This window comes from Periplaneta americana, chromosome 17 (assembly GCF_040183065.1).
Source record: "Periplaneta americana isolate PAMFEO1 chromosome 17, P.americana_PAMFEO1_priV1, whole genome shotgun sequence".
NCBI lineage: Eukaryota > Metazoa > Arthropoda > Insecta > Blattodea > Blattidae > Periplaneta > Periplaneta americana.
Window position 1 is genome coordinate 11089290 of NC_091133.1, and position 26142 is coordinate 11115431.

At 36.1% G+C, this 26142-nt stretch overlaps 1 protein-coding gene across 4 annotated transcripts in view; it reads left to right on the plus strand.

The window, feature by feature from the left end:
* Positions 1–22899, plus strand: part of LOC138692992 (zinc finger protein OZF-like) — a 97290-nt gene extending 74391 nt beyond the window's left edge. For 2 of the 4 annotated variants that reach the window (XM_069816469.1, XM_069816473.1), the window contains 2 exons: positions 2779–2861; positions 15836–22899. In XM_069816469.1, the coding sequence (XP_069672570.1) occupies positions 2779–2861; positions 15836–16838 (1086 nt within the window). In that variant the 3' untranslated portion in view covers positions 16839–22899. Of the gene's footprint in view, positions 1–2778; positions 2862–14455; positions 14595–15797 lie in introns of those variants that run through there. The other 2 variants (XM_069816474.1, XM_069816475.1) reach the window with 2 other exon arrangements.
* Positions 22900–26142: the final 3243 nt, after the last annotated feature.

Genomic DNA, 26142 nt, shown 5'->3' on the forward strand with positions numbered 1-26142 from the left:
GTTCCCTCACTATTATGTACTGGCTGATGTGACTGTTGGATTCAGGTGACCATGGGATAGGATTTTTGCTCTCGTGCTGTCCATTTCTTCATTCTATAGCGTTCGTGAATCTTTTCCAGCCCAATTTTATCATAGAAACTGCAATCCTGAACTTTCACTAAATGATAAACATTTTGATGATTTCTTCCCCACTCTTAATTTTTACCATTTCTCCTTTTAATTTAGTTGACAGTCCATAATGTATTGGGGGGGGAGGTCACTGTTAGTTAATCCTGTGGTAGATGGCCAAACTTATGGGTTGCACCTGGTTTAGGAAATACGTACACTTATATGTGTCTATTTTAATTTTTCTTTTTAAATTAGTTGAGTTAGCTAACTCCACATATTTGATGTCTTTTTCTTGGGACCAGATCCACTTCTAATTTAGCATACTGCCCAGTGTAGAGTGGGGGTCAATCTCAATTACTTCGGCGGAGTAGAAGTCTAGTTGGTACCTGGTGTAGAAAATCCAGTTAATTAGGTTTCTTGTAATTTTACATTTTAAATTTCTTTGATATCTAAAAGTCCACATGATTGATGTTTATTCCTTAAGACCAGTTTGTTGGTAAATACACATGAATGTCACAATATAACAATGGCTACTTCAGAGTTTCTTTGCCATCCTTCTCCTCTTTGTAGTAGCAACCTCACACTCACTGTTACATGGGGAGGACCATTTAATTGTGTCGAGTTCAAACTCCTCCAATAAACCAACAGACTGTATTCGAAACAGTAATATCTAACGAGACTCTGGAAAAGTAAAAAGTTAAAAGACCAAAAGTGAAGTGGACTGTATCATACTAATGATGACATAATTGATATAAAGTTTGTTATCGACAATTCCTTTAACAAAGCAGCTGCCTGGTTTGAGGCTAATGGATTTTGTTTAAATCAGACTAAGACACAACATGTGTTGTTTACATTAAGTGATTCCACAATTTACAACTCTCAGCCATCTGCTAAACTTTTAGGAACTGGCCGCGAAACCAGGTGGCCCGGGTTCGATTCCCGGTTAGGACAAGTTACCTGGTTGATGTTTTTTCCGGGGTTTTTCCTCAACCCAATATGAGCAAATGCTGGGTAACTTTCGGTGCTGGACCCGGACTCATTTCACAGGCATTATCATCTTCATCTCATTCAGACGCTAAATAACCTAAGATGTTGATAAAGCGTCGTAAAATAACCTACTAAAATAAAAAAAAAAAAATTGGGAATTTTATTGGATCCCAAATTATCTTGGGCCCCACATATTGGTTATGTTTGTTGTTGTTGTTTTCTATTGCCAGGCGTTTGACAATAAAGTCATTTGACCTCTTGCACTCCAATATTTTTCAAAGATATTATCATGACCAGCCACTGAAGCACAGATTTGGAGGTGTTCCGAATCCATTTCTTGGTTTGAGTTGCACAATGGACAGTTAGGGGACTGATATATTCCAATTCTATGCAGGTGTTTGGCCAAACAATCATGGCCTGTTGCCAATCTAAATGCAGCTACAGACGATTTTCGTGGTAAATCGGGAATTAACTGTGGATTTTGATGCAGAGAGTTCCATTTTTTCCCTTGGGATTGTGTTATCAAATTTTGTTTGTTGAAGTCTAAGTATGTAGATTTAATAAATCTTTTTACAGAGTAATACGTAGATTTAGTAACAGGTCTATAAGTAACAGTGCTGCCCTTCTTTGCTAAAGCATCCGCATTCTCATTTCCCAGGATTATGTTTGTACTAAACTCTTAAGGGTTATTTAGTTATTTTGCAAATTGAAATCACTGGTGCCTAAAACATATGTAAGAAGTGGTTATTTTGCCTTCTTCAATAGTATAATAACCTATGGTATTTCTGTGTGGGGAAATAGTTCTAGTGTATCTAAAAAAAAAAAAAGCCTTACATATTTTAACTGGTTCTGCTTATGATGCGTACAGTAGGTCATTATTCATAAAGGAGGCTATTCTGACTGTTATTAATCTTTACATCTTCATTTCTTTGCTGAAGGTAAAGAAAAATTTAGCATAATATTATCACGGATCTGATCATCATAATTACAATACAAGATACAATTTTCACTTGACTGAATTTGAAGTTAGACTGGAAATAACTAAAAAACAATTTATGTCCAGGGCAGTAACTATGTTTAATAGATTACATAAGTCTGTACACACTGTTAACTATAACACATTTAAGAATGTTTTAAAACACTGGATTATTAGGAATCGTCTCTTTTATAGTATCAGTGAATACTTTGAGTCTTCTGTTAATGACTAATGTTTCTAATATATCCAATTCACTCTGTCTTCTTTTTTATTGTGACTATGTCCATAGTATTTGTATAATACTCATGACTTTAATAAAATCTAATCTAATCTGATCTATAAATCTGAAATATTTCCAAACTACATCATCAAACATTTTTCATTACAATTTTACTGTAACAGTTTGATCAGTTTCAACTTAGTGATCCTGAATCCTACTCATGGACTCAGAAGTGATTCGAGTAGCATTCTTATTTACTCTTCCAATTAATTTATTGTTTATGCAGTTGTCACTTAAAACAAAATGTGTCCTACAAAATGCTGTAATATCTTGTTTTTGTGTTTTTTAAATTCATTTGCATTCTACACAAACAATGTTTGCATTGTTTACTGGATTAGGTAGGATATAAAATGAAGTGTGCAGCATTTAAACTACTGTTTCTAAACTGTTATTGTCTTATAGCTTCTTTTTACATAATTTTTTGCAGGACAAGGCATATCAGTTAATTAAATTGAAGGAGGAGGTCAAACTGGAAGTAACGGCAGAAGAGGATGAAGTCTTAACTGAGGGGTGAGTGAAGTGTGTGTGCCTTTACTACATTGTTGGTTTCTCTGCTTTATGTAAATAATAATGACGAAGAATGGAAATTTGTAATTAGTTTCAACATGATTGTTGTTCAAGTGAACGACTCAGTATTAATTTTTATGTCTACCTGTAAGTCAGTCTGTATGTGTCTGTGTGTTTGTCAATATGTATCTTTGGCTAGCTCTCGTTCTTTGTGCGTCCAATCATACATTCATCTGTTTTGTTTTTGTTTCTGTCTGTGTCTTCATGCTTCCTCCTATCCAACCATATAATCTTTTTCCCTGTAAGAAAAATCCTAATATAAACAATAGCACGTGACAGAAGTGAGGCTTCAGTGGCCGCTGTTTGGCGCCATAGATTCTCAGTACGTGTTCCCGCCTACTGTTGTACATTCTGTTTCATGTTAAATATTTCCCGTTACTCGTCAAGTAGACCTAACCTCACTACTGTGCATTCGTTTGCTTAGGAAACATTGACTATATAATTACTGTAATTAAAACTCACTTAACTTATTATACTGTATATATTTAACCCAGATAAGCCCAAAAATTTTTTGTGATAAAAATACAGTATCACATTGGTTACTCTCAAAAATCGGTTAAATAATGTTGAAATAAACTGAAACAAGGAACGTTTATTTTCTAAAGCTAACAAATACTACCAACATTATCGCACAACTTATAAAATGTCCCTAACACCAACAATGACATAATATCCGAAGGCACTGCAACTGTCCTTAAAAAAGGACGGTGGGAAAATCTGGGTTAAGACTATTTGTTTTTCTCCGCTTTTGAGAGGGTTTCCACTCTTATGTTTAATAACCACACATACCGAGGATGCAGAAATTATACTTCAGTACACGTGCTTACGTGAACAACTACGAGCTCAAGTGACGCCAGCTTGTTACAAGAACAGACTACCTCGGTATTACTGTTGGTATTCATCTGCGTTCATAGTACATAACAAAATATAAAAGTAGCTTTTCTTTTACATAGCATTTTACATATGAGTGAAGTTATAAGTTTCATCGTATTTAACAACTAGAATTCAATTTTTTATTTTCAAATAATACAAGATTATGGTTTCCACATACGAACTATATTTTCCTGCGTCATGTGAGTGTTTCGACTGGGAGCCAATCACGGGTATGAGAGCAACGTGCTCATGTTTACATTAGGATTTTTCTTCCATCGAAAACAGTATAGATACATATATCCATCCACCCACGCAATTGTCCATCTGAATATTTAAGTCAATGTATGAATGCAAGTTTTGAGCATATTAGTATATTTGTAAATGATTTGCTCTCGTTTTCCATTTGCATTCTCCAAAACTTAAGAGTGGATTTGAATAATGTAATCTGTCCTTATATTTACATCATAGTTTTATTATATATTGCACAATATTACATAAGGATTCAGTTCATACAGTAGGTGGAACTTTTCAACTATTTCTCATTTATTGTCTTGCTGGACAATGAACAAGAAAATCTCATGGATAAATCAACACAATAAAGAAGCTGTGAAAAACCTATTAATTAAAAAAATAAGTTTACTAAACTATGTCCTCTTAGAAAATGACTGACAGTTCTCGTGTTGGAGGGAGAGAGAAAGTGAGAGAGATGAAAAATGTTGAGCTGGCCTATCCCGTTACGAGGATTTGTAAACATCTCTATGGTAACGGCTTAGCATTGCCATGTGGTTAGTTGCCAGGCGTCCATTGCAGATTATAGAGTGCAGAGTGCTTAAAGTAACGAGTGATTTGCGTAAAGTTTGTCGTAGAGATGTGTATATATACCTAATAAGTATCACATTTGTGTAAATATTTATTACAAATCTGTTATATTTAGTATTAAATTTCTACACAGTGTAGGGTTAAGGCAATGACTTCGTCAGTTCAAGAAAACTTGGAAGAAGTGCTTCATTAAAAGGCCATTCCCGAGAACTGGTTTATAATTTGCGAACATATTTGGAAGAGGAAAAAGAAAATGGTGAGTCATTTATTTCAGTGACAAAGGTAGTGGAAGGAGTTGCAGCAGCTCTGAAAATCGCACAACTACTGTTAAGAAAATAACTAGAGAGAAGTGATCTGAAAATCTGGACGAACCTGCTACTATAGGAAGACGAATGTAGACGGTTTCCAAGAGGACTCTATTCGCAGACACATATACGCGTATTATGCGAGGAAGGAATTTCCTACTCTAAAAAGACTATTTGTTTCATTAGACGAGAATGATTTATTTGAAAGGGGAAAACCTGCTTTTCTGTTTTACTCAGATACTTAGGCTTCAGATGGAAACAATATTCAGAAAGGAAAAATTTTACTTGATCATCCAGACATAGTTATATAGAGATCCAGATTTCTGAGGGAGATATTGCAAGTTGCACCTGAAAAAATTGTTTGAAACGTGGGTGAACATACGTATATCAAAGTCAAGAGCATGGACTGATGATACTGTTCATGGAACAATAAATACGTCAGTAGGTAAGAGCAGCTGCCTCGTACTTCTCCATGTCGGCACAATGGAAGGGTTTATGCCGAATATGTTGCTGCTCTTTTCTTCAAAGGAAACTGTGGATTACCACAAGATTTAAATACTGATTTCCAGAGTGTCTCATACCCAACATAAAAGAGAATACGATCATCATTCTTAACAATGCATCATACCATTCTGTACAAAAAAACATGGCACCTACATATGTAAAAAGTTGAGTTACTGGAAATTGTGAAGGAACACAACTCGCATTTAATTGTGTATAAAATTGATGAAATTGCGGCCCAACATGGACACAGAATGATCCTGCTTCCTCTCTATCACTGCCATTTTAATTGTATTGAATTGATATGGGCTCAAATTAAATGCTATGTAGCGGACAGAAATAAAACATTTTAGTTGATGATGTCGAAAAGTTGGTTCGTGTAGCAGTGGAATATGTAAATCCCCCAAAATGAGTGAAAGTTGTGTATCACACTTGGGGCGTTTTGAAAGAAGCGTGGAAACGAGAGGGTGTGATGGAAGAACAGGTTGACGAACTGATAATTACGTTAGGGGACAGTGACAGTAGCAGCAATGAAGAGAACGAGGCCCAAGAAGGAGAAGAGAGTGGAGATGAAATGGCGGCAATGGACCAAGAAAATCTGTATGAAGAGTGCGGAGCTTATCCTCTGCTGTGAAGTCACACAGTCGTCTTGTATCATACATGCAGGCAATAACAGTACTTTATTTTACTTACCATTACATTATTATTATTATTATTATTATTACTATTATTATTATTATTATTATTATTATTGGTGATGGTGGTGGCAGTGGCGGCGGCGATGGTAAACAAAACACTTTCGATTGTCTCTCTGTGCAAGTTAAGGAGCTCCCTAGCTTTGACTGGTGCATATTGACAATGCTGTTTGCAACTGTTAGAGTCGTTCTCTAAGCGGATATGGTATAAATAGTAGTTGTCTCGGATTGCAAAGCTTTTATTGAACATTTATGCTGCGTAATAGCTCAAGCTAAAAGTAATGCAACAAAATTATATCTACACAGCTAATGATGGTAAATCAATCACCCTTCGAAGCATCCCCTTACACTGTGGTATATCTTGGAATGAATTTGCAGAAATGTTTACCAAAGAAGGATCTCTTACCAATCAACAACAAAATGCAATCCATGTAACTAAAATCTCAATTAATCTGGTGCTGGTCACTGTATGAGCATTTTGTTAAGTATGAAATTGAAATGACAATTGCAACAAAGTGGAAGTAGTTGCAAGTTTTCCCCTGTTTCCCTGACATTCAAAGTATTGGCTTTTACCTGCGAGGAGAAATTTTATCAGCCAATACATTGTACTCTGTAGAGAAAATATTTGTCAGGCAGTAGCTAATTTATGATAAAATAATTTCTTTACTGTCAGGTCTTTGAAAGCTCAATCCATTTCTGATGCTATACTCGTTTATTATTTTCATTTAAATGTTCCTAAACCTTTCCTTGAATGCAGACATTGTGGCATGCAACTTATGCTTACCTAAACAAAAAAATTAATGAATATACTTTTCAGTACAAAAGCCACTTTCAAAACTAGGGCTGGCAAATATTAAAAGAGGTATAGACATTCTTTCCTAACAAACCGCAGGTCATGAGATAAAACGTGTTATCAATTCAACTCTCCATATCAGACCTCTCAAAAGTTATAGCAGGAAAAACCCAATGCTGTGTACCTCAGGAAAAAACTCTGGTTTTGTGACCACCCGAATGACACTTTATATAGCAGAATGTACAGCTGATAATGAAATTGTACAACGAGCCTAAAATTAGAGCTGCAGTCAAAAATAAATGGGATTATATAGTATATAAAAATTCCAAGAACAATTCCAGATAACCTGCGCAATTCAGCAGTTTCAAAATTCAAGATATCTCTGTAAACAATTGAAGGGTTGATAGGAAAAACAACCCATGTCAGTTTTAGCCGAAAATGAGATATTGGTACTAATGGAAAGCTAAAATCATGTGGCGTCTGTGTATGCTTATACAAGCAATATATTTATAAAGCATTGGGGTATTTATACCTATACTTTAAGTTTCTTATCCTTTTACATAACGAGATATAATGTTTTTTCGCTCCCCTGAAAAAAGTGTTTTTTTTGACATGGGTTGTTTTTCCTATCAACCCTTCAATTGTCTCACCAATCACCTTCATACAATAGGTATACTTTCTTTACCAAACTGTAGGCCTATTCTTTGTAACCACTTCAGTGAAGAAATTACGAACAACACATAGACGTCTGTGCAGGAGTTGAAAGAGAAATATCCTAGGCTACAAAGTATTGCTGAAGACTCCCTTGTGAAACGCAGCACACATGATAACTGAAACTTTATTATAACTCTATCTTTTACAGCTTCTCCTGATGCAGAAATAATTATTCTATTGCTATATTTATGAGGGGATCATATGCTCTACATCGAGCATGTCATAATTTTAATTTAAAAAATGTATCATGTATATATTGCGAATCCTGATGTTACAGAGTTGCTTGGACGTTTTATCATCAGTGTCCTATTTGACATTGATTGAAAGGATGCTTTCTCTTTAGATCAATTCTTTGTTGCTGGAGCAGTAACTGAACATGTGTCTGGAATGCGAATCACGAGTTTTCTATGTGCCTTTCTTTATAATATTTTGCTGATATAAGGAATTACGTTCCTGCATTATGAAATGTAATATATCTATAGAAACCCAATTCATGCTTTTGACATATAGTACGTGTTTCCACTCACTGAATATGGGCGCATGTTCCGGGATCTATAGCCTAATGAAAAAAAATTACAGATTTTAAAATATTTACATTAACAAGACTATGAGCTAGACACATATGCTAATGTTGTCTATAATTAAGTCATGAAACAGTGTACCTTGTGAGAGCTCACTGAATGTTGGCACCTAACATCGCACAGGCATGAGGGATTCAAAATTGCGTATAGGAATATGCATGTGATGTGCGGCAGAGCTACAAACCTATGCTGCCACTTCCTTCATTTGTAAACGCGATTTCGGAAGTATATTTGTATTGGACATGAATGAAAACCTTTGAGTGTACAATATTGAACTATTTTGATGTGAGCTGGGATTAATATCAGAATTACGCTTTGAAGAGAAAAAATATTGCGTGGACTTCATGAATTACTTTTCATGTCATATATTAGAGTTACCAGATATTTTTCACAATTTCCTGAGACAGATATCGACATATAAAAATAATACTTTTAACATATCTGTTGGTTTGCCCTTCACTTGCGGTATATTGTTTTTACACAATTTAAAGATTTAAAGTAGTGGTACTCCACAAACTCCTACGTACTGATTCTGAGATTGGAGTAGTATCTGTTCCTGGTCATGTTGGAATTCCTTGTACTGCAACCAGGGACTGCCAGATTAGTGGCTCTCTGGTATATTGGCTAGAGGTGGCAAGACATACAAAATTACTTTAAATATAAAATATGGTGGCAATGGAAAGGAGAATGATCTGAACAAGAGGAAAATAAATTGCAAAGAATAAAGAATACTATTCACACAAATCTGTCTTTCAGCTATAGCTCCCTGTAAAGCTGACTTCAATAATTTGAAGGCCCTACAACAATTTTTCCCTTGAAATGATTCAATACTGTTTGTGTTTGGGATTTGTTCACAAGAATGTCACAACACAAAGAAGTTTGAGTTACCCGGTTGAGAATTGGCACACATGGTCATCTCATACGTAGCAGACCTCAATCACAGTGTGATATATACCATGTACCATTATGATCGAACATATTTTATTGCATTGTGGGAAACATGACCATGTCCATCGTCAATACGCAATTCTGCCGACTCTACGTGATGCTGATGGAAATGATTTTAATTGTGCAAATGCTGTTCTGAGAATTTTATCGAGTACAGGATTGTTTGAGAGTAAGGGTTTTAAGAAAATATTTCGGGCTAAAAGGGATGAAGTTACAGGAGAATGGAGAAACTTACACAACGCAGAACTGCATGCATTGTATTCTTCACCTGACATAATGAGGAACATTAAATCCAGACGTTTGAATTGGGTAGGGCATGTAGCACATATGGGTGAATCCAGAAATGCATATAGAGTGTTAGTTTATTTATTTATTATTATTTTATTTATTTATTTATTTATTTATTTATTTATTTATTTATTTATTTATTTATTTATTTATTTATTTATTCTGGTGTAGTTAAGGGCATCAGGCCTTCTCTTCCACAACACCAGGAATACAAATACAATAATAGAAATAAACAGAAAAAAATACACTATATACAAAGTAAAGCTACACAAGAAATAAAGAGAGAGAGGAAAAAACACTACAAACAAAGTAAAGCCACACAAAAATATACACAGGTTGCAGTCACACAAACTTTAAATGAGTGATTAAGTATCATAATTAATTCTATCCTAACTAATTAACTAACATAAAGAAGCAACTTGCAATTTTAATCTAGATTAGAAAAGAAAAAGAAAAAAAACACAAATCAATACTTCTAGCAATACCTAAAAAACATTAAATAAGACAAAATTTTCCAATTTAATTTTGAATTGTGATAAAGTCTGGCAGTCCCTGACATCATTAGGTAACGAATTCCAGAGACGAGGTATTTCTACAGTATAGGAAGATGAGTCTAAAGACGTTCTATGATGAGGGATAGAAAGAAGTGCTTGATGTCAGTTTCGAAGAGTTGTAAGAAATTGAAAGTGCGATAATAGATAACTCGGAGTAGAAGTATGCATGATTCTAAAGAGAAGAGACAGTGAATGTATTGTTCTTCGTTCCTTCAGATGCGCCCATGAAAGTAACTGGAGGGAAGGTGTTATATAATCATATTTACGAGTATTGCAGATGAATCGTATGCACACATTATGAACACGATGTAGTCTCTCAGCTAAGAGTGAACTTAGATTAGTTAGCAAGGAATCGTAATAATCAAAATGGGGCATTACAAGCATCTGAATAAGATTCTTTTTTAGACTAAGTGGTAGAAATTCTTTCATATGAAACAAGGATTGAAGTTGAGAAAATATTTTTTTGCAAATGTGTGTTACTTGAGTGTTCCAATTTAGATTGCTAACCATAAAAATGCCAAGATTTTTAACGGTTTCACTGTATTTAACAATAATCCCATTCAATATTATATGTGGTATAGTACTACTATCAAGAGTGCTTCGTAGACGATTATGTCCCATTATGATTGCTTGTGATTTCTCTGGATTTAACCTTGATCCAAATTTGTGTGCCCACAGTGAAATCGAATTCAAGTCTTCGATTATTTTGTTTACTGCGTCACTAGTCTCGATAGGGTGGAAATGCAAATAGATTGCAAGTCGTCAGCATACATGTGGTATCTGCAGTGTTTTATTATATTAGTCACGTCATTACTATAGATCATCGAATGCACACAAACTCTGTGTGACTTGGAATTGTGGTTTTCTGTTAGGTATAATGTCGCTGAGGATAATGTAGGCTTTAGCCAAGATTCAGAGATGAGAAGAGCATGCAAATTCTGATTCGAGAATATGGATTGAATTTCGTCAAAGTGTGTAACCAAACTCTGAGCGTTAATATGGGCTACGTGAAGGGATGAAGAGTTCTTGGAAAATGCTGTTGTTAAAATGTTGAATGCTTCAGGGTGAGAGAGAGGATTCTGGTCAGCAGATATAGGGGAATGGGGTGAGTGAAGGTCATTGTACAATGTTCTGTCAGAGACAACCGGATTATTACTGACAAGAATCAGGGTATCCAACTTAATATAAAGAGAAAAAAATGTTACATAAAAATATGAAGTTGTTACAAGTAAAGATTTCCCATTAATTAATAACTTAGCTACAATTAAGTTGAAATAAATAAAGATGGATAAACACTACTGGCACTAACAGGTATGAATAAGTAGTTTAGACTTCAGTAATTTAGATATCATATAACTTAGAAGAGAACAAAATTTAGTAAAGGCAGACAAAAGAAAGCAGAGAAGTTTTAGACTAAATGTAAATTATTACACTTTAATTACGTAATTACTACATGGGCACAAGCACATGCACACGCACACGCATATGCATACACACACTCTAGTGCCTTGGAATATCGTCTTCACAAGTCACTCTTATTTTTGCTTCACCAGTCTTCACAATAATGACTCCGTCTGTGGTCCACACATTTCCAAGACCATATTTCGCGATGGAGTCCATCAACAGTTTATGTCGTATTTTGGTGAGATCCTCACGAACGCTCACACCAGTTTGTTTCAACAATCACTTGTTTCGGAAAACCTCACTACGCTTCCGGTAACTTGTGAACTTGATAATCACTGGCCACGCTTTGTCCTACCTCCTAACGCCCACTTGATGACTCCTGTCGATGTCAGCCAACTCCAACTTTACACCGATTTTCTCAGCTACATCGATGGCAATTTTATCAGTGTCTTCACCTACTTCCTCCTTCACACCAAAGATACGAAGGCATTGCCGCCATTGATACTGTTCTAATTCGTCTGTTTTTTTTTTTGTTAGTTGACACTGCAATATTCCAATCCTTTTATCTCTTTCCTCTAGAGACTCTTGCAATTTGGTAGTAACAGCTTTGTTGCTCTCTATAATAGATTGCAGCTCAGCTACTATTGAGTCTTTGATTAGGAGAGCAAGATGTTGCAACATTGCATCTTCTTGCCACACGTCCATCGCAACACGACGAGCTACTTCCTCCATTGTTTCTTCATTCCCTCTATTTTTTGGTGGCATTATGCGAAGTTTTAACTTAACTTTTATACAAAACGATATAAAATCTTATATGGAACAAGAGTATACTCAATTCGAGCTGTAAGCTCGTTGACAACACCTGCCAAAATCAACTTCTTGCACGAGCGTGCTTCTTGTCACTAGCTACTATCCGCCATGACAGATAGTCATGTTAGTTGGGAGACCGGAGGGAAAAAGACCTTTGGGAAGGCCGAGAAGTAGATGGGAGGATGATAGAGACATTAAATCCAGACGTTTGAGATGGGCAGAGCATGTAGCACATATGGGTGATTCCAAAAATGCATATAGAGTGTTAGTTGGGAGGCCGAGACGTAGATGGGAGGATAATATTAAAATGGATTTGAGGGAGGTGGGATATGATGATAGGGACTGGATTAATCTTGTACAGGATAGGAACTGAGGGCGGGCTTATGCGAGGGTGGCAATGGACCTGCGTGTTCCTTAAAAGCCATTTGTAAGTAAGTAAGTAAGTACAGGATTTGAAAAGAAGATTTAATTATTATTGACATGATGTGCTGCCTACTCTCCGGCCCCATTGCATCCGGACGTTAATTTTGTTTTGTATTTATTTTACTGAAACTAGACATTTCGGACCATATACATCAAAATATTTTTTTTGTAAATTTATTGTTTAAAAATCACCAGATAATTTGTTTCTGGATGTATTATTTTATTGTTTTTTTTTAACACTTCCTAAGGTATAAGAATTGTTGATTTTGGTAATTTTCCTTACGAATAACCTTCTTAGTAATGCATATCTGTAACTACCCCTTTTTAATGTCACATCGTTTCTAGTTCGTGTTTGCATTCAGCTTATTGTATTGTTTGTATTTTTATTTTGGAAAGAATTTTAGATAACAGCCTAAGTAGACATAGTTGCTGACGCGCACTTTTCAAACCACATTAACTATTTAACTAGCTACAAATCCGATTCCCCTTGCCGTTTTCAGTACTTTTGTTTCGATACTGCCACTATCACAAAACAAGTATCGAAATTACTTATATCGATAGTATCGCAACGTCCCAAGGTGCCAGAATTAATCAACTGATGTTGGGAAGAGAAGCTGTATGATTTGGACACAATGGTAGCTAAAGTCACTTTGTCTAAGCAATGTGAGGACATTCAAGTTACAAACGAAAAGTAGCAATATTGTATCTTTTTATATTATTGATGATAATAATAATAATAATAATAATAATAATAATAATAATAATAATAGACCTGGTAATAAAATAATATAATAAATTCACGAAATTTTTAAGTTTTCTAAACTCTTCTGTCCTTGAATTCTATTTTCCTGTCATTTTCAGCAAAGAGTTCAGTGACTTTCTGACTGAAATTGAGGACCTCGCTACCAGATGTAAACTATCCCTAAATCTATTACACCTTTCTTAGTCTAATGCCAGTTACAACCACAAAGTATACAAGGAAAACAAAAGAAAAAATCTTTAATATCACATCAACGAAATCGTATTTGTTTATAGCATCTTTGCTATGTTTATGTTCAAATCTAGTTAATCTTACCATTATGTAGGCTATTTACTTTCTGTTTATCTTAATATGCTGTAGAAAGTGGATTTTATAATGGAGCATTTATTTTATTCATAATTGATTGTTTCTCATCAACATTGCACAATTACATGGATATATGATGCCAGATACCGCACTGTTTTGCTTACACTCTTTTGAATAACCTATTTTCTGGCAAGAAAGTTAGCCTTAGCATGGAACAAATATTCCTTATTTAGTGCTGCCATCTCGAATCGAGTTGTCAACTGAATGGCACGCATAAGACCTTTCCTCCTGCTTTTTGCACCCCCGTGAAGCTCCATCGAATGAGTTACAAAACACTTCTGCACATGCCCTTACAGTGTTGGTTGGCAGCTGGCTCGAATGACAAATAATATGTACAGCTACTCTATACAGCTTGAGAGTGCGAATGGTATTGTTATCTCTAACACGGCGCGGTAATTTAAATCGATGTTCTTTACGAATCACTCAGTGGAAAACCTATATTTTTATAACATTTGTGAACTTAAAGCGCGTTGAATGTACAATTGAAAATAAGATATAATTGCAGTTTATTTAGCCAGTGGCATGGCACGAGTACTGTCCTTGTATGGACGTGGAGTATAGGAAGATCCATTCATTCATTCATTTATTATCTTCCATAGATCTTACATGAGCAATGAAGCTTTCAGATGTGGAATGAGTGAAAATTTTCAATATTACAATTACAATTTTTACAAATTTTTACAATATTTTACAATTTTTGCAGTTTTACAATGTAGTAATTTTCTACAATGATGAGGTGAGGTCCGAGGATTCGCCAAAAGATTACCCGACATTTGCCTTTTGGTTGGGGAAAACCTCGGAAAAACCCAACCAGATAATCAAATCAAAGGAGGAAATGAAGTGATGCCGAGGACTCGCCATAGACCATCCGGTTTCAGTCCCATGACTGGGGAAAACCTCGGAAGAAACCATTCATTGAGACCGAAGGAGGATCCAACCCAAGCCCGAACGCAGCTCCGGATCAGCAGCCCAGCGAATCTGCCTACTGAGCTACATCGATGGCTCTACTAAAAATATACAATACATAACCAATCAGATTATTAAATTTACAAACGCAAACGATAATTCATCAGTTGACCTATATGTATAATACAAAATAAGTAAGTTAATTAAATTTAGGGCATAAACAATTCAATCAGTTGTGATATACAGAAATTGATAATACATATCATGCAAACTACTTCAAATTACAAACACAAACAATTTATCGATAGAGATCATTGTACCGCTAGTGGAATATATGTTCTTGGTTTCATTTTAAGCACAGAAAGTAGAAACCACGATAATATTTCATAGGCGTGAACACTGGATGCATATTAATAACCTCACTGCAGTGTAATAAAGCCGTGTCAGTAATTTTAATTCTGACTATTGTGTCTTTTTAATACAATTCTGTTTAATGGATATTAAACCATACCTGTGATGTAAACATCTATTATGATTTAAGTTGGTTAATAATAATTGTCACAGAGTAAGTTCAAAGCATTCATAACGTAAGCTTGAAAATGCACCATAAAAGTTAGTTATTTAAGCTATATGTTAATATTTCAATGATACATACCCTGACACAAAACAAGACTTACGCGTATAACTTGTTCGTTTTTTAACCTTTTGGTTGCAGGCGGGTTAGTACGTGAAGAAATCTTTGGGATATTTTATTTTGTTCTATAAATTAAGCTAGCAGTATGCACAGTAAAACAAGGGAGTTGCTAAATTAGGATCTATCAAATTCTTGTCAGTTATACATTTTAGGATAGGCTATCATTATATTCGTAATAGATTGTATGTTTCGGTGATCGGACAGTGCTGTAATTTTGATGTCACGTTCATCCGATATAGTATCAAACACCCTCTCTGTTTACTTTAATGCTCGAAGCTCATGGATTGCATTATCTTTTTCTTTTTTCGGTTTATTGTGAACCAAAAATATTGACGTTCACGTCTTCCGCTTCCCGTTCTCGTTCCCGATTTATTATGGACCAGCCTTAAGTGTAATATATTTGTGTTGGATGTAGTGTTGATTTTGCTTCTTTTTTCTGCTTTAGTCTTTATTGCTCAAACTAAGAGCACATTTTCTTCTCAGCATTGGAGTGCCAGCTTCCTGTGACAGTATTGCAGAGGATGTGTGTCTGCAGACAAGCCAGAAGACATACGAATCTGATGTTTATGGAAAGTCTTTTTTCGACTCGGCAAGGCTCAAAAGTGTTGCTCTTTTAAAGAGACGCAAGAGATCGTTCATTTGCCGTGTTTGTGGAAAGGATTGTTTAAATTTGGATCATCTCAAAAAACATGCACTTGTACACACAGGGGAGAAGCCGGTTAGTTATGATATATGTGGAAAGAGTAATTTGAGACACCATGCACCTGTACATACAGACGAGAAGCCATTCTGTTGTGATATATGTGGGAAGAAGTTTTCATATTCTTATAGTTTAAAAGAGCATTCACGTGTACACACAGGAGAGAAGCCCTTCGTTTGTGATGTATGTGGAAAGAAATTTTCGAAAACTTGTAATCTAAAGAAGCATGCATTCTTACACAATGGGGAGAAGACATTTAGTTGTGATAAATGTGGAAAGAAATTTTGGCAGTCTAGTTCACAGAAAATGCATGGACGTCTACATACAGGGGAGAAGTCATTTAATTGTGATGTTTGTGGGAAGAAATTTGTTGATACAAGTGATCTGAAAAAGCATGTACGTGTACATACAGGCGAGAAGCCATTCAGTTGTGATGCATGTGGAAAGAAGTTCTCACAATCAAGTCATGTAAAGATTCATAAACGTCTACACACAGGCGAAAAGCCATTCTGTTGTGATGTATGTGGAAAGAAATTTTCTCAATCTGGTAGTCTTAAAACTCATGCTCTCGTACACACAAGGGAAAAGGCATTCAGTTGTATTACATGTAAAAGGAAATTTTCGAAACCGAGTAATTTAAAAAAGCATAGCCTTGTACACACCGGCGAGAAGCCATACACTTGCGATGTATGTGGAAAGAAATTTACCCAATCCAGTAGTTTAAAAAAGCACGCAGTCCTTCACTCAGGCGTGAAGTCTTTCAGATCCTATCTATTAGGCATGTAAGTTTTCACAATGTACTTACGAGAAGCATGGACGTGTACACTCTGGACGAGGCAACGAGTTCTGATGTAGAGGGAAAAAATTTTTCGGAATCGAGTAATTTGAAACGACATGCACTTGTACACATAGGCCACTCAATTTGGATATACGTCGAATGTAATTTTCGCAATCCAGCATTAACTGTTAAAGGCGAGAACGTCACACCTTATCGATAAACCATGTAATCTATATCAGTTTTCGGTTTCGGGAATTCTGAATTTTCATCGTAGGACTTACACAGGTGAGAAGTCATTTATGTGCCAATTTTATATTGGGAAACCTACATTCAGTCTGGTTAATTAAAAATCATGCTCGTTTACACGTGATAGAAGCCATGGAACTGTAATTTTTGCGGGAGGTTATTCCTTTTTACTTCGAAAGTGTAAAAATACGTACAATTCTTCACAGGCGAGAAACCATTCTCTTGGTTATTCCCCGCCTTCACTGAATAGGTAGGTCAGTGATGTAATAGAGGCGTAAAGGAAATGACCACCCTTCACCATTATCGTCCACACCTGTGGAGTAACTGTCAGCGCGTCTGGCCGAGAAACCAGGTGGCCTGGGTTCTAATTCCGGTCGGGGCAAGTCACCTGGTTGAGGTTTCTTCTGGGGTTTTCCCTCAACCCAATACGAACAAATGCTGGGTAACTTTCGGTGCTGGACTCCGGACTCATTTCACCGGCATTATCACCTTCATTTCAATCAGACGCTAAATAACCTGAGATGTTGATACAGCGTCGTAAAATAACCCAATATAATAAAATGATATTTACCATTATCTCCTGGCTTAGTTGCCTCATTGATGCTTTATTGGTCTCATTTATAATGATCAAACCTGTCTTCGGATAGTTTTCTAAACATGTGCATAAGATTTTTTTGATGATAAGTGTATTAATATACTATATATATTGTGTAAGGATTGAAATAGTAAATTATTAAGAAATTTAATTTGAATATTTATAACAGTCGAAAATATGCATGAAGTCATAAGTTTCGTACTGTACGTATTAAAATACAGAGGGTGGCAAAAAATGTATACACTGTTTAATAGCTCATAACTAGCTCACTTTTTTTTTTTTTTCAAGTGTGACTGCTTAAAATAATGGCTGAAGTCAGAGTAAACTTTGAGGAAAGGAAATTCATTCTAAATTGCTACTGGAAGACTGAAGATAAGTGAAGTGCAAAGACGGTTTAGAATGGAGTTTCAACGAGATTAACCAACGTGACTCACAATTGCTTGTTTGCGAGATAAGTTTGAAGATGAAGGAACTGTTCAGAATATCCATAAGAACAATCCCGGAAGACTACGAACATCCACCAAGCCACCGGCATGACTCAGTCGGTTAAGGCGCTTGCCTGCCGGTCTGAAGTTGCGTTCGGGCGCGGGTTCGATCCCCGCTTGGGCTGATTACCTGGTTGGGTTTTTCCCGAGGTTTTCCCCTACCGTAGGGTGAATGCCAGGTAATCTATGGCGAATCCTCGGTCTCATCTCGCCAAATATCATCTCGCTATCACCAATTTCATCGACGCTAAATAACATAGTAGTTGATACAGCGTCGATAAATAACCAAAAAAAAATCCATCAGCCCCACAAGAGAAGAGAAGTCATCGAAAGGTTTCAGCAATCTCCTAGAAAACCTGTTTAGCAAGCAGCTCGTGAGACAGGACTTTCAAAATCGAGGTCCATGGCGTTTTGAAGCATGCTCAATGGAAAAGTTTTATTCCTAGATTAGTCCACGCTTTCAATGAAGACGATCATGACCGGAGAATTGAATTTTGTGAGTGGTACCAAGCAAAATGTGCGTAGGACAATCAATTTCTGTACAAGATTGTTTGGAGTGATGAGGCCACGTTTAAGTTAAATGGCTCAATTGATCGTCACAATTGCACCTACTGGGCATCTAACAATTCTCATGTGACAGTGGAACACCATGTGAACTTACCAGGAGTTACAGTGTGGTGTGGTTTGTCAGCATTTGGTTTAATTGCACCTTTCTTTTTTTGATGGTACCATGACTGGTGCAATTTACCTCAACTTGCTAAAGGAATCTGCCATGCCATGCATCGAATAGATGTTTAGGAATGAAGAATAGTACTTCCAGCAGGCTGGAGCACCTCCCCATTACCATGCCACGTGAGGGCCTATCTTAATGGCCACCTACAGAACAGATGGATAGGTCAAAGAGGTAGTACCGAGTACTCCCCTCGCTTATCGGATTTGACTCCGATGGATTTTTTTCTGTGGGGACATGTCAAGCACACGTTTATAGCACAAAACCAGCTACAATCGATGAGTTGAGAGCAGTCATTGAAAGAGAATGTGCCCAAATACCAATCGAAATCATTAGGAACATTTTGGATTCCATCAGTCAGCATTATCAGCTGTGCCTGGACCACAGTGGCCAACAATTTGAACACTTTCAATAAATGACTGGTTTCTACATTGGTTCACATTATTTTTAATTTTGGAACTTTTCTGTATCATAATAATTCTTAAGTTTGTAGTCATTGAAAGAGTGTATACATTTTTTTGGCACCCTCTGTATATAGCTGAAGTGAGATGGTATCGAGACACCTTCCCTCATGAAATAGTTTGTAAGCAATTCTCGAATGTATTATCATTCGTGTGTTACTTGGTCAATACTATGTAGGTTATCTACATTGCATATATTTCTTTCCTCCAAGTATATGCATTCCGTATTATTTGGCATTCAACACATGAAATTAATACCATCCCGTTCTCTAACAAATTATGCAAAATGCAAAAGCTTTGCATCAACTATTTATTTCATACTATGTTCCAATTCATTACTTTATTACTTATAAATACGAGAAAAATTCGTACCGGCACCGGGAATCGAACCCAGGACCTCTCAGCTCTGCGCGCTGAGCGCTCTTTCCAACTGAGCTATGCCGGGACACGATCCACGGCGCCGGCTGAACCCCTCTCGTAATGCTTTTTACGGCCTTACTGCCTGCATTTGAGATGATACACGTCATATACGAGTATATGCAGGAGCGCATATTAAATGACTTTGTGGCCATATTCAACATCAGTTTAATGAAAACTGCTAACAGTTTATATATATAAAATATTTATATGAATGAGGTCTCGCCCACCTCATTGAATATTACACGACTAGTGTGAACTAGTCAGTTGTAGTATTACTTATGAATATTTTTTATATGTATATAATTACTTTATGTCTTACAAAATGGCCGACAAACACAACATTATAGTGCAATGTACTGTAATATTCACAAAAGGAGCGCCAATATCGCCCACATATAAATAGATCATACTTTCTTACTTACGGTTTATAGAGAAACCCAGACATTCATTTCCGCCCTCAGATAAGCCCACCATCGATCCCTAGCCTGAGCAGTCTCTACCATATCCCACCTCCCTCATACCCATTTTAATATCCTCCCATCTACTTCTCGGCCTCTCTAAAAATCTTTTTTTCACCGGCCTCCAAACTAACACTGTAGCCTATATGTATTTCTGGATTTGCCTATATGTGCTGCATGCCCTACATCTCAAATGTCTGGATTTTATGTTCCTAATTATGTCAAGTGAACAATACATGCGTATACTTCTGCGTTGTGTAACTCTCCATTCGCCTGTAACTTCAGCTCTCTTAGCCCAAAATATTTTCCTAAACACCTTATTCCCAAAGATCCTTAATCTCTGTTCTTCTCTCAAGCGAGAGTCAAAGTTTCACAACCATACAGAAGAGCCGATATTTTAACTGTTTTATAAATTGTAACTTTCAGGTTTTTTTTAGAGCAGACTGAATGACAAAATCTTTTCAGCCGAATAATAATAGGCTTTTCCCATATTTTTTCTGCGTTTAATTTCGTCCTGAGTGTCATTTATATCTGTTACTCTTGCTTCAAGATATTTGAATTTTTCCACCTTTACAAAGAATAAATTTCCAATTTTTATATTTCCATTTCGTACTATGTTCTGGTCACGAAACATAATCATGTACTTTGTCTTTTCGGAATTTATTTCCAAACTTCTCTCTTTACTTGCTTGAAGTAAAATTCCCGTTTTTTCTCTATTCTTTTGTGAATTTTCTTCTAACATATTCACATCATCTGCATAGACAAGCAGTTGATGTATCTCGTTCAATTCCAAACTCTCTCTGTTATGCTGCACATTCCTAATGGTATAATCAAGAAGAAAGTTAAAAAGTAAAGGTTATAGTGCATCTCCTTGATTTAGCCCACAGTGAATTGGAAAAACATCCGACAGACACTGGCCTATACGGACTCTGCTGTTCGTTTCGCTGAGACACATTTTACTTAAACTAGTTTCTTGGGAATACCAAATTCAATATAAATATTAAATAAAATTTCTCAACTAACCGAGTCATATGCCTCTTTTAAATCTCACGAATAAGTGATGTACTGTATCCTTATATTCCCATTTTTCTCCAATGTCTGTCGAATACACAAAATCTGATCAATAGTCTATTGCGCCTAAGCCACACTGATGATACCCAATAATTTCATCTACATATGGAATTAATCTTCTGAAAAGAATATTAGACAGAATTTTGTACGACGTCAACAAAAGTGATATTCCTCGAAAGTTGCTGCAGTTTCTTCCCCCTTTTTAAAGATAGGTAATAATTATGGGCTCCTTCCATTGTTCTGGTACAATTTCCTTTTCCCAAATACCAAGTACAAGTTTATAAATTTCGCTAGATAATGCGCTTCCACCATTTTGTCTTAATTGTGCTGGAATTTGATCGATACTTGGAGACTTGTGAATAAATCATTGCTATGACTGACTTAATTAGTAACTTCCAAACTGAACAAGTGAAGATGCGGTACTCAATAGAAATTATTCAAATAAATTATTCTTATTTACCGGTATTTCCGAATCATTTTATCACATTTCAAGGTTTGGTACAATTCGGGCCAATTCTCAGGAGATTTTAGGTGTGTCCTTTTCTGTCAATAGTTCAATGACAGACCCCACAATGGGCATTGTGCCATAAACTTAAACATTATTATTAACAAATGTGACATAGTGAATTAAACAAAAATTAAGTTTAATATTGAATTTTTAATATTTCATACTATGTATTTTAGAATTGGCATATAATACTGTAGAATAGTTCAGAAATTAGTAATTAGCCACTGCCGTTTCACACATGGCTATCTTTTAAGTGGTGAACATCCACCCGAGTGTGACATGTGCCATGTTCTAATTTTGGTAGAACAAATATTACTGCATTGTATGAAATACGGCCGTGCTCGACGTCAGCATACAATAGGTCTGACGCGGCGTGATGCTCTTGATAACGATTTTGATCTTGTAAATGCAGTTTCAAAATTCTTATCGAGTACAGATCTTGCATTGGCAGCTCCTGACAAATTTTCTTGAGAGTTTAAATAATTCGGATAAATTAATATATATTTTGCATTATTGAAATTAAATTAAATACACTGCACAACTGCAGTTTTGGAATACGGAATGTATATTTATTTACTTTAGTTGGTTATTTAACGACGCTGTATCAACTACTAGGTTATTTAGCGTCGATGAGATTGGTGATAGCAAGGTGATAAGCTATTTGGGGAGATGAGGCCGAGGATTCGTCATAGATTACCTTGCATTCACATTACAGTTGGGGAAAACCCCGGAAAAAACCCAACCAAATAATCAGCCCAAGCGGGGATCGAACCCGCGCCCGAACGCAATTTCAGACCGGCAGGCAAGCACCTTAACCGACTGAGCCACGCCGATGGCTCGGAATGTATAGACTATAAGCCTAGGCAGGGGTGTGACTTCTTTCTTTTCTTTTTTATTTATCTATTTTTTTTTTTTTTGATTAACGAAATACGCGAAATGTTCGAGAACGTAATTGTATTCGCAAGAAACTCTAAACTCACGAACGTAATCTAGAAAAGAAATGGTATTTTACAGCGAAATGTAATGATAGCAACAAAATAGCCTTCTAGTTACGAAATTAGTACTTGAAAACATTTTTTCACCAAATAAGTACTCGCGTAATTTTTTTAATAAAATGAAATGTTGAATTTGTCTATATTCTACAGCTTTTCGTCAGCTGTAAACAACGATCCTAGAACGTCTTTGCAGAGACTGAAGGGTTTTCATACTAGTTCTAATTTACAGGCTCTTTGAATGAGACGAAGATGATCCAATGATGTCTCATTATTCCACGGAGTAATAACATATTGAATCACTACCACGTTTCAAAGCATATTCGGTTACGTCTACGTCATCAGGTGTTAAGCCATTCTGACCTGAATTTGTTTTTGTAAAAATTAGCGACATAAATGTTACTGACAATTTTATTGCACTAATTATATATTTCTACCCATCAATCTACATATATTCAACAGTATATATATATATATATATATATATAGGTCAGTAGTGTCAGAGTTGTGAGCTCAGAACCCGGTTGTGGAGCTAGAGACATCCAGTCGGAATATATATATATATACGGTATATATATATATATATAGGTCAGTAGTGTCAGAGTTGTGAGCTCAGAACCCGGTTGTGGAGCTAGAGACATCCAGTCGGAGCGTGAACTTGCTTATGTCTGTGGAAGTACCGGAGCACGCAACGAGTTATAGTGGAGCGCTCCGCTCAGTTTAGGCTCTGACAACGCTGATATAGGTTTTAGGTATCCCCGTTACATGCCATGAAGGCACTTGGTGGGCATGGAGGTAGAGCCCCATGCTTTCCATGACCTTGGCACTAGAATGAGGTGGTGTGTTCTGACCGCCTTTTACCCCCGGGAAAGACCCGGTACTCAATTATATAGGAGGCTGAGTGAACCTCGGGGCCGTTCTGAAAGTTTGGCAACGAGAAAAAATCCTGTCACCACCTGGAATCGAACCCCGGACCTTCTAGTCCCTACCCAGCTGCTACCCGGGCGCCATATACATATATATATATATAATATATATATATATATATATATATATATATATATATATATATATATATATATACAAAATCACCTCGATTCATATGTAAAAAAAAATTACAAATCTTACCAAAATCACCATAGCACAAGTTCAAAAACAGTATAAAGTCTTTATAAAAGAAATGTTAACTCGTAGGAAACTAGGAATCCATTATATTGTAATTTCTCATATAAACTTAACATAAACTGAACTAACATAAACCTACCTATACAAAAGTTTTTAGCCACTCTTATCGGGAAAACCAGAGACGTTTACGTGATTTATCACCAGAGCTATTGGATCTTATCACACCTGAGGGGCTACGGTATTTTACAAATCTTTGTGTGTTGTCCGCGTTGATATCTATAGTGGTTGTGTAATTTTTTTTTTCTTTTCCACTTTTTCTCCGAAATCAATGAATGAGCCATCAAGTAGAACCAAAGAGTTTGTAATACAATGTGCATAAGATGAGCACACATGATAGATGATTCAGTAAGTATCCTGTGATCAAACCTCCCTTACTTGTGTATTATGATCATTGCACCCATTATTCTGTTAAATTTCTGCCTTGAACATGCGTACTAGAGTCATTTCTCAATTTCGTCACATATTGGAAGCATGTCTGTATGAGACTGTGGAAATGTCTTCCAATCCAACAATATGATAGGAATGAAAATCAGCTGTAAAGGTCTAATATGCCATGAAATCGGTACATTTTGATGCGTGTGTAAATTATTTCGGGACACGGGACGCAATGGTCGAAATCGGGACTGTCTCAGGAAATACAGGATGGTTGGCAAGCCTCAGGAGACACCGTGGAGGAACAAATAAACAAAGCAATCCTCTTCCTAATAACAGCTGGCCAAGGAACTGGCGGGTGCTACACTCTATCGATAAAGAACGAACTACTTCTGATAACACCACATGGAATCATCATGCAAATCAAATAGGTCAGAGACTACAGAAATGTTAGTGATCCCAAATGGACTCATTCGAGCGGAAAGGGTTAAAGGTGAATGGGTATTTGATCAATATGGCGCAGTAGAAATGATAAGATAAATCAAGGCTGGTTATGTTACTAAATAATTAAATGCAATTGAATAATAAATACAAAGAGATATAAATATAATATACAACAGTGATATAATAATTAAGTGAATAAGAACTAAGTGAAAAAGAACTAAGTGAAAATGATCAGAACTAATAAAGAGAATAACGATAACCAATACAACGCAGACCCTTGCAGAATTCACGTACGACTTTATACAAGTACAGAAGCTAAAAATTATAATACCAGCTTCAAATAATTAGCAAATACATTTCTCTACAGTAGCCTATTTCAATATTACTCATAATACCAAACAGTAAACGAGAGGAGGAGCCTTTTCGTTAAGTTACAATATACTTTCATTTAAGTCCCAAGCTACCAAACCAAATATAGGCCTATATGTTACAACTCTGGAACATCGGAGCTAGCCAACCCCCCCCCCCCCACTTCCCATGGCTGAACATCATTGCGAAATCACAGCAGTTTTGTTTCAACGTGTCGTGTCTTCTAGTGTTGTGGTTTTCTGACGCAAACATTAATAGTAAGAGAGAATTTTCGACATATATTATAAAGATATTTTATCTGATTGATGAGTTCGCTTGTCATGTTCAAATGTTGAAACTAATTTAAGTCTTTATATTCAAGAGCAGAAGACTTAAATGCTTTGAACCAGTGTAAGATTTGCTGCTTGGGATCAGATTGAACTCACCACGAATCGAGGAGCAAACTTTCAAAAGAGATTTTGTCCACAAAATAAAAAAAAATTGAGTATAACTTTGTTTTCCCATTAGAAGGATCATCTGCACGTTTCAGTACACTCATACGATAAAAAAAATGTATTTCTCGTGCATAACACAATGTAAAAATATTGAGTTTTTTTTTTTTCAAAAGCAACTATGTCCACAAACTGAATACAGTCAACCACCATTCTGTCACTTTCAGCAAATCGCAGCTGGATTGCCAAGAAAACCAAGATTCCAAAATGTATTGCATGTGCTCCATTAGAGCTGACTCATGCATTATGATGAGATGGTATGTTTAAAATATTCAAGTAAATTGTAGTTTAGTTAACTGTCCGAAAATAGGTTTGAACTTCATAAATTTTATCAATAAAGCATCACTCATGAGGCAACTAAGCCAAGAGATAACTGGGTAGGGTGGCCAGTTCCTTTCTCCCTTCATTGCATACATCGCTGACTAGTAACATATTACACTACCGTACTTCAGATGTACGCAAGCAATATTGTTCTTCCTGTGACA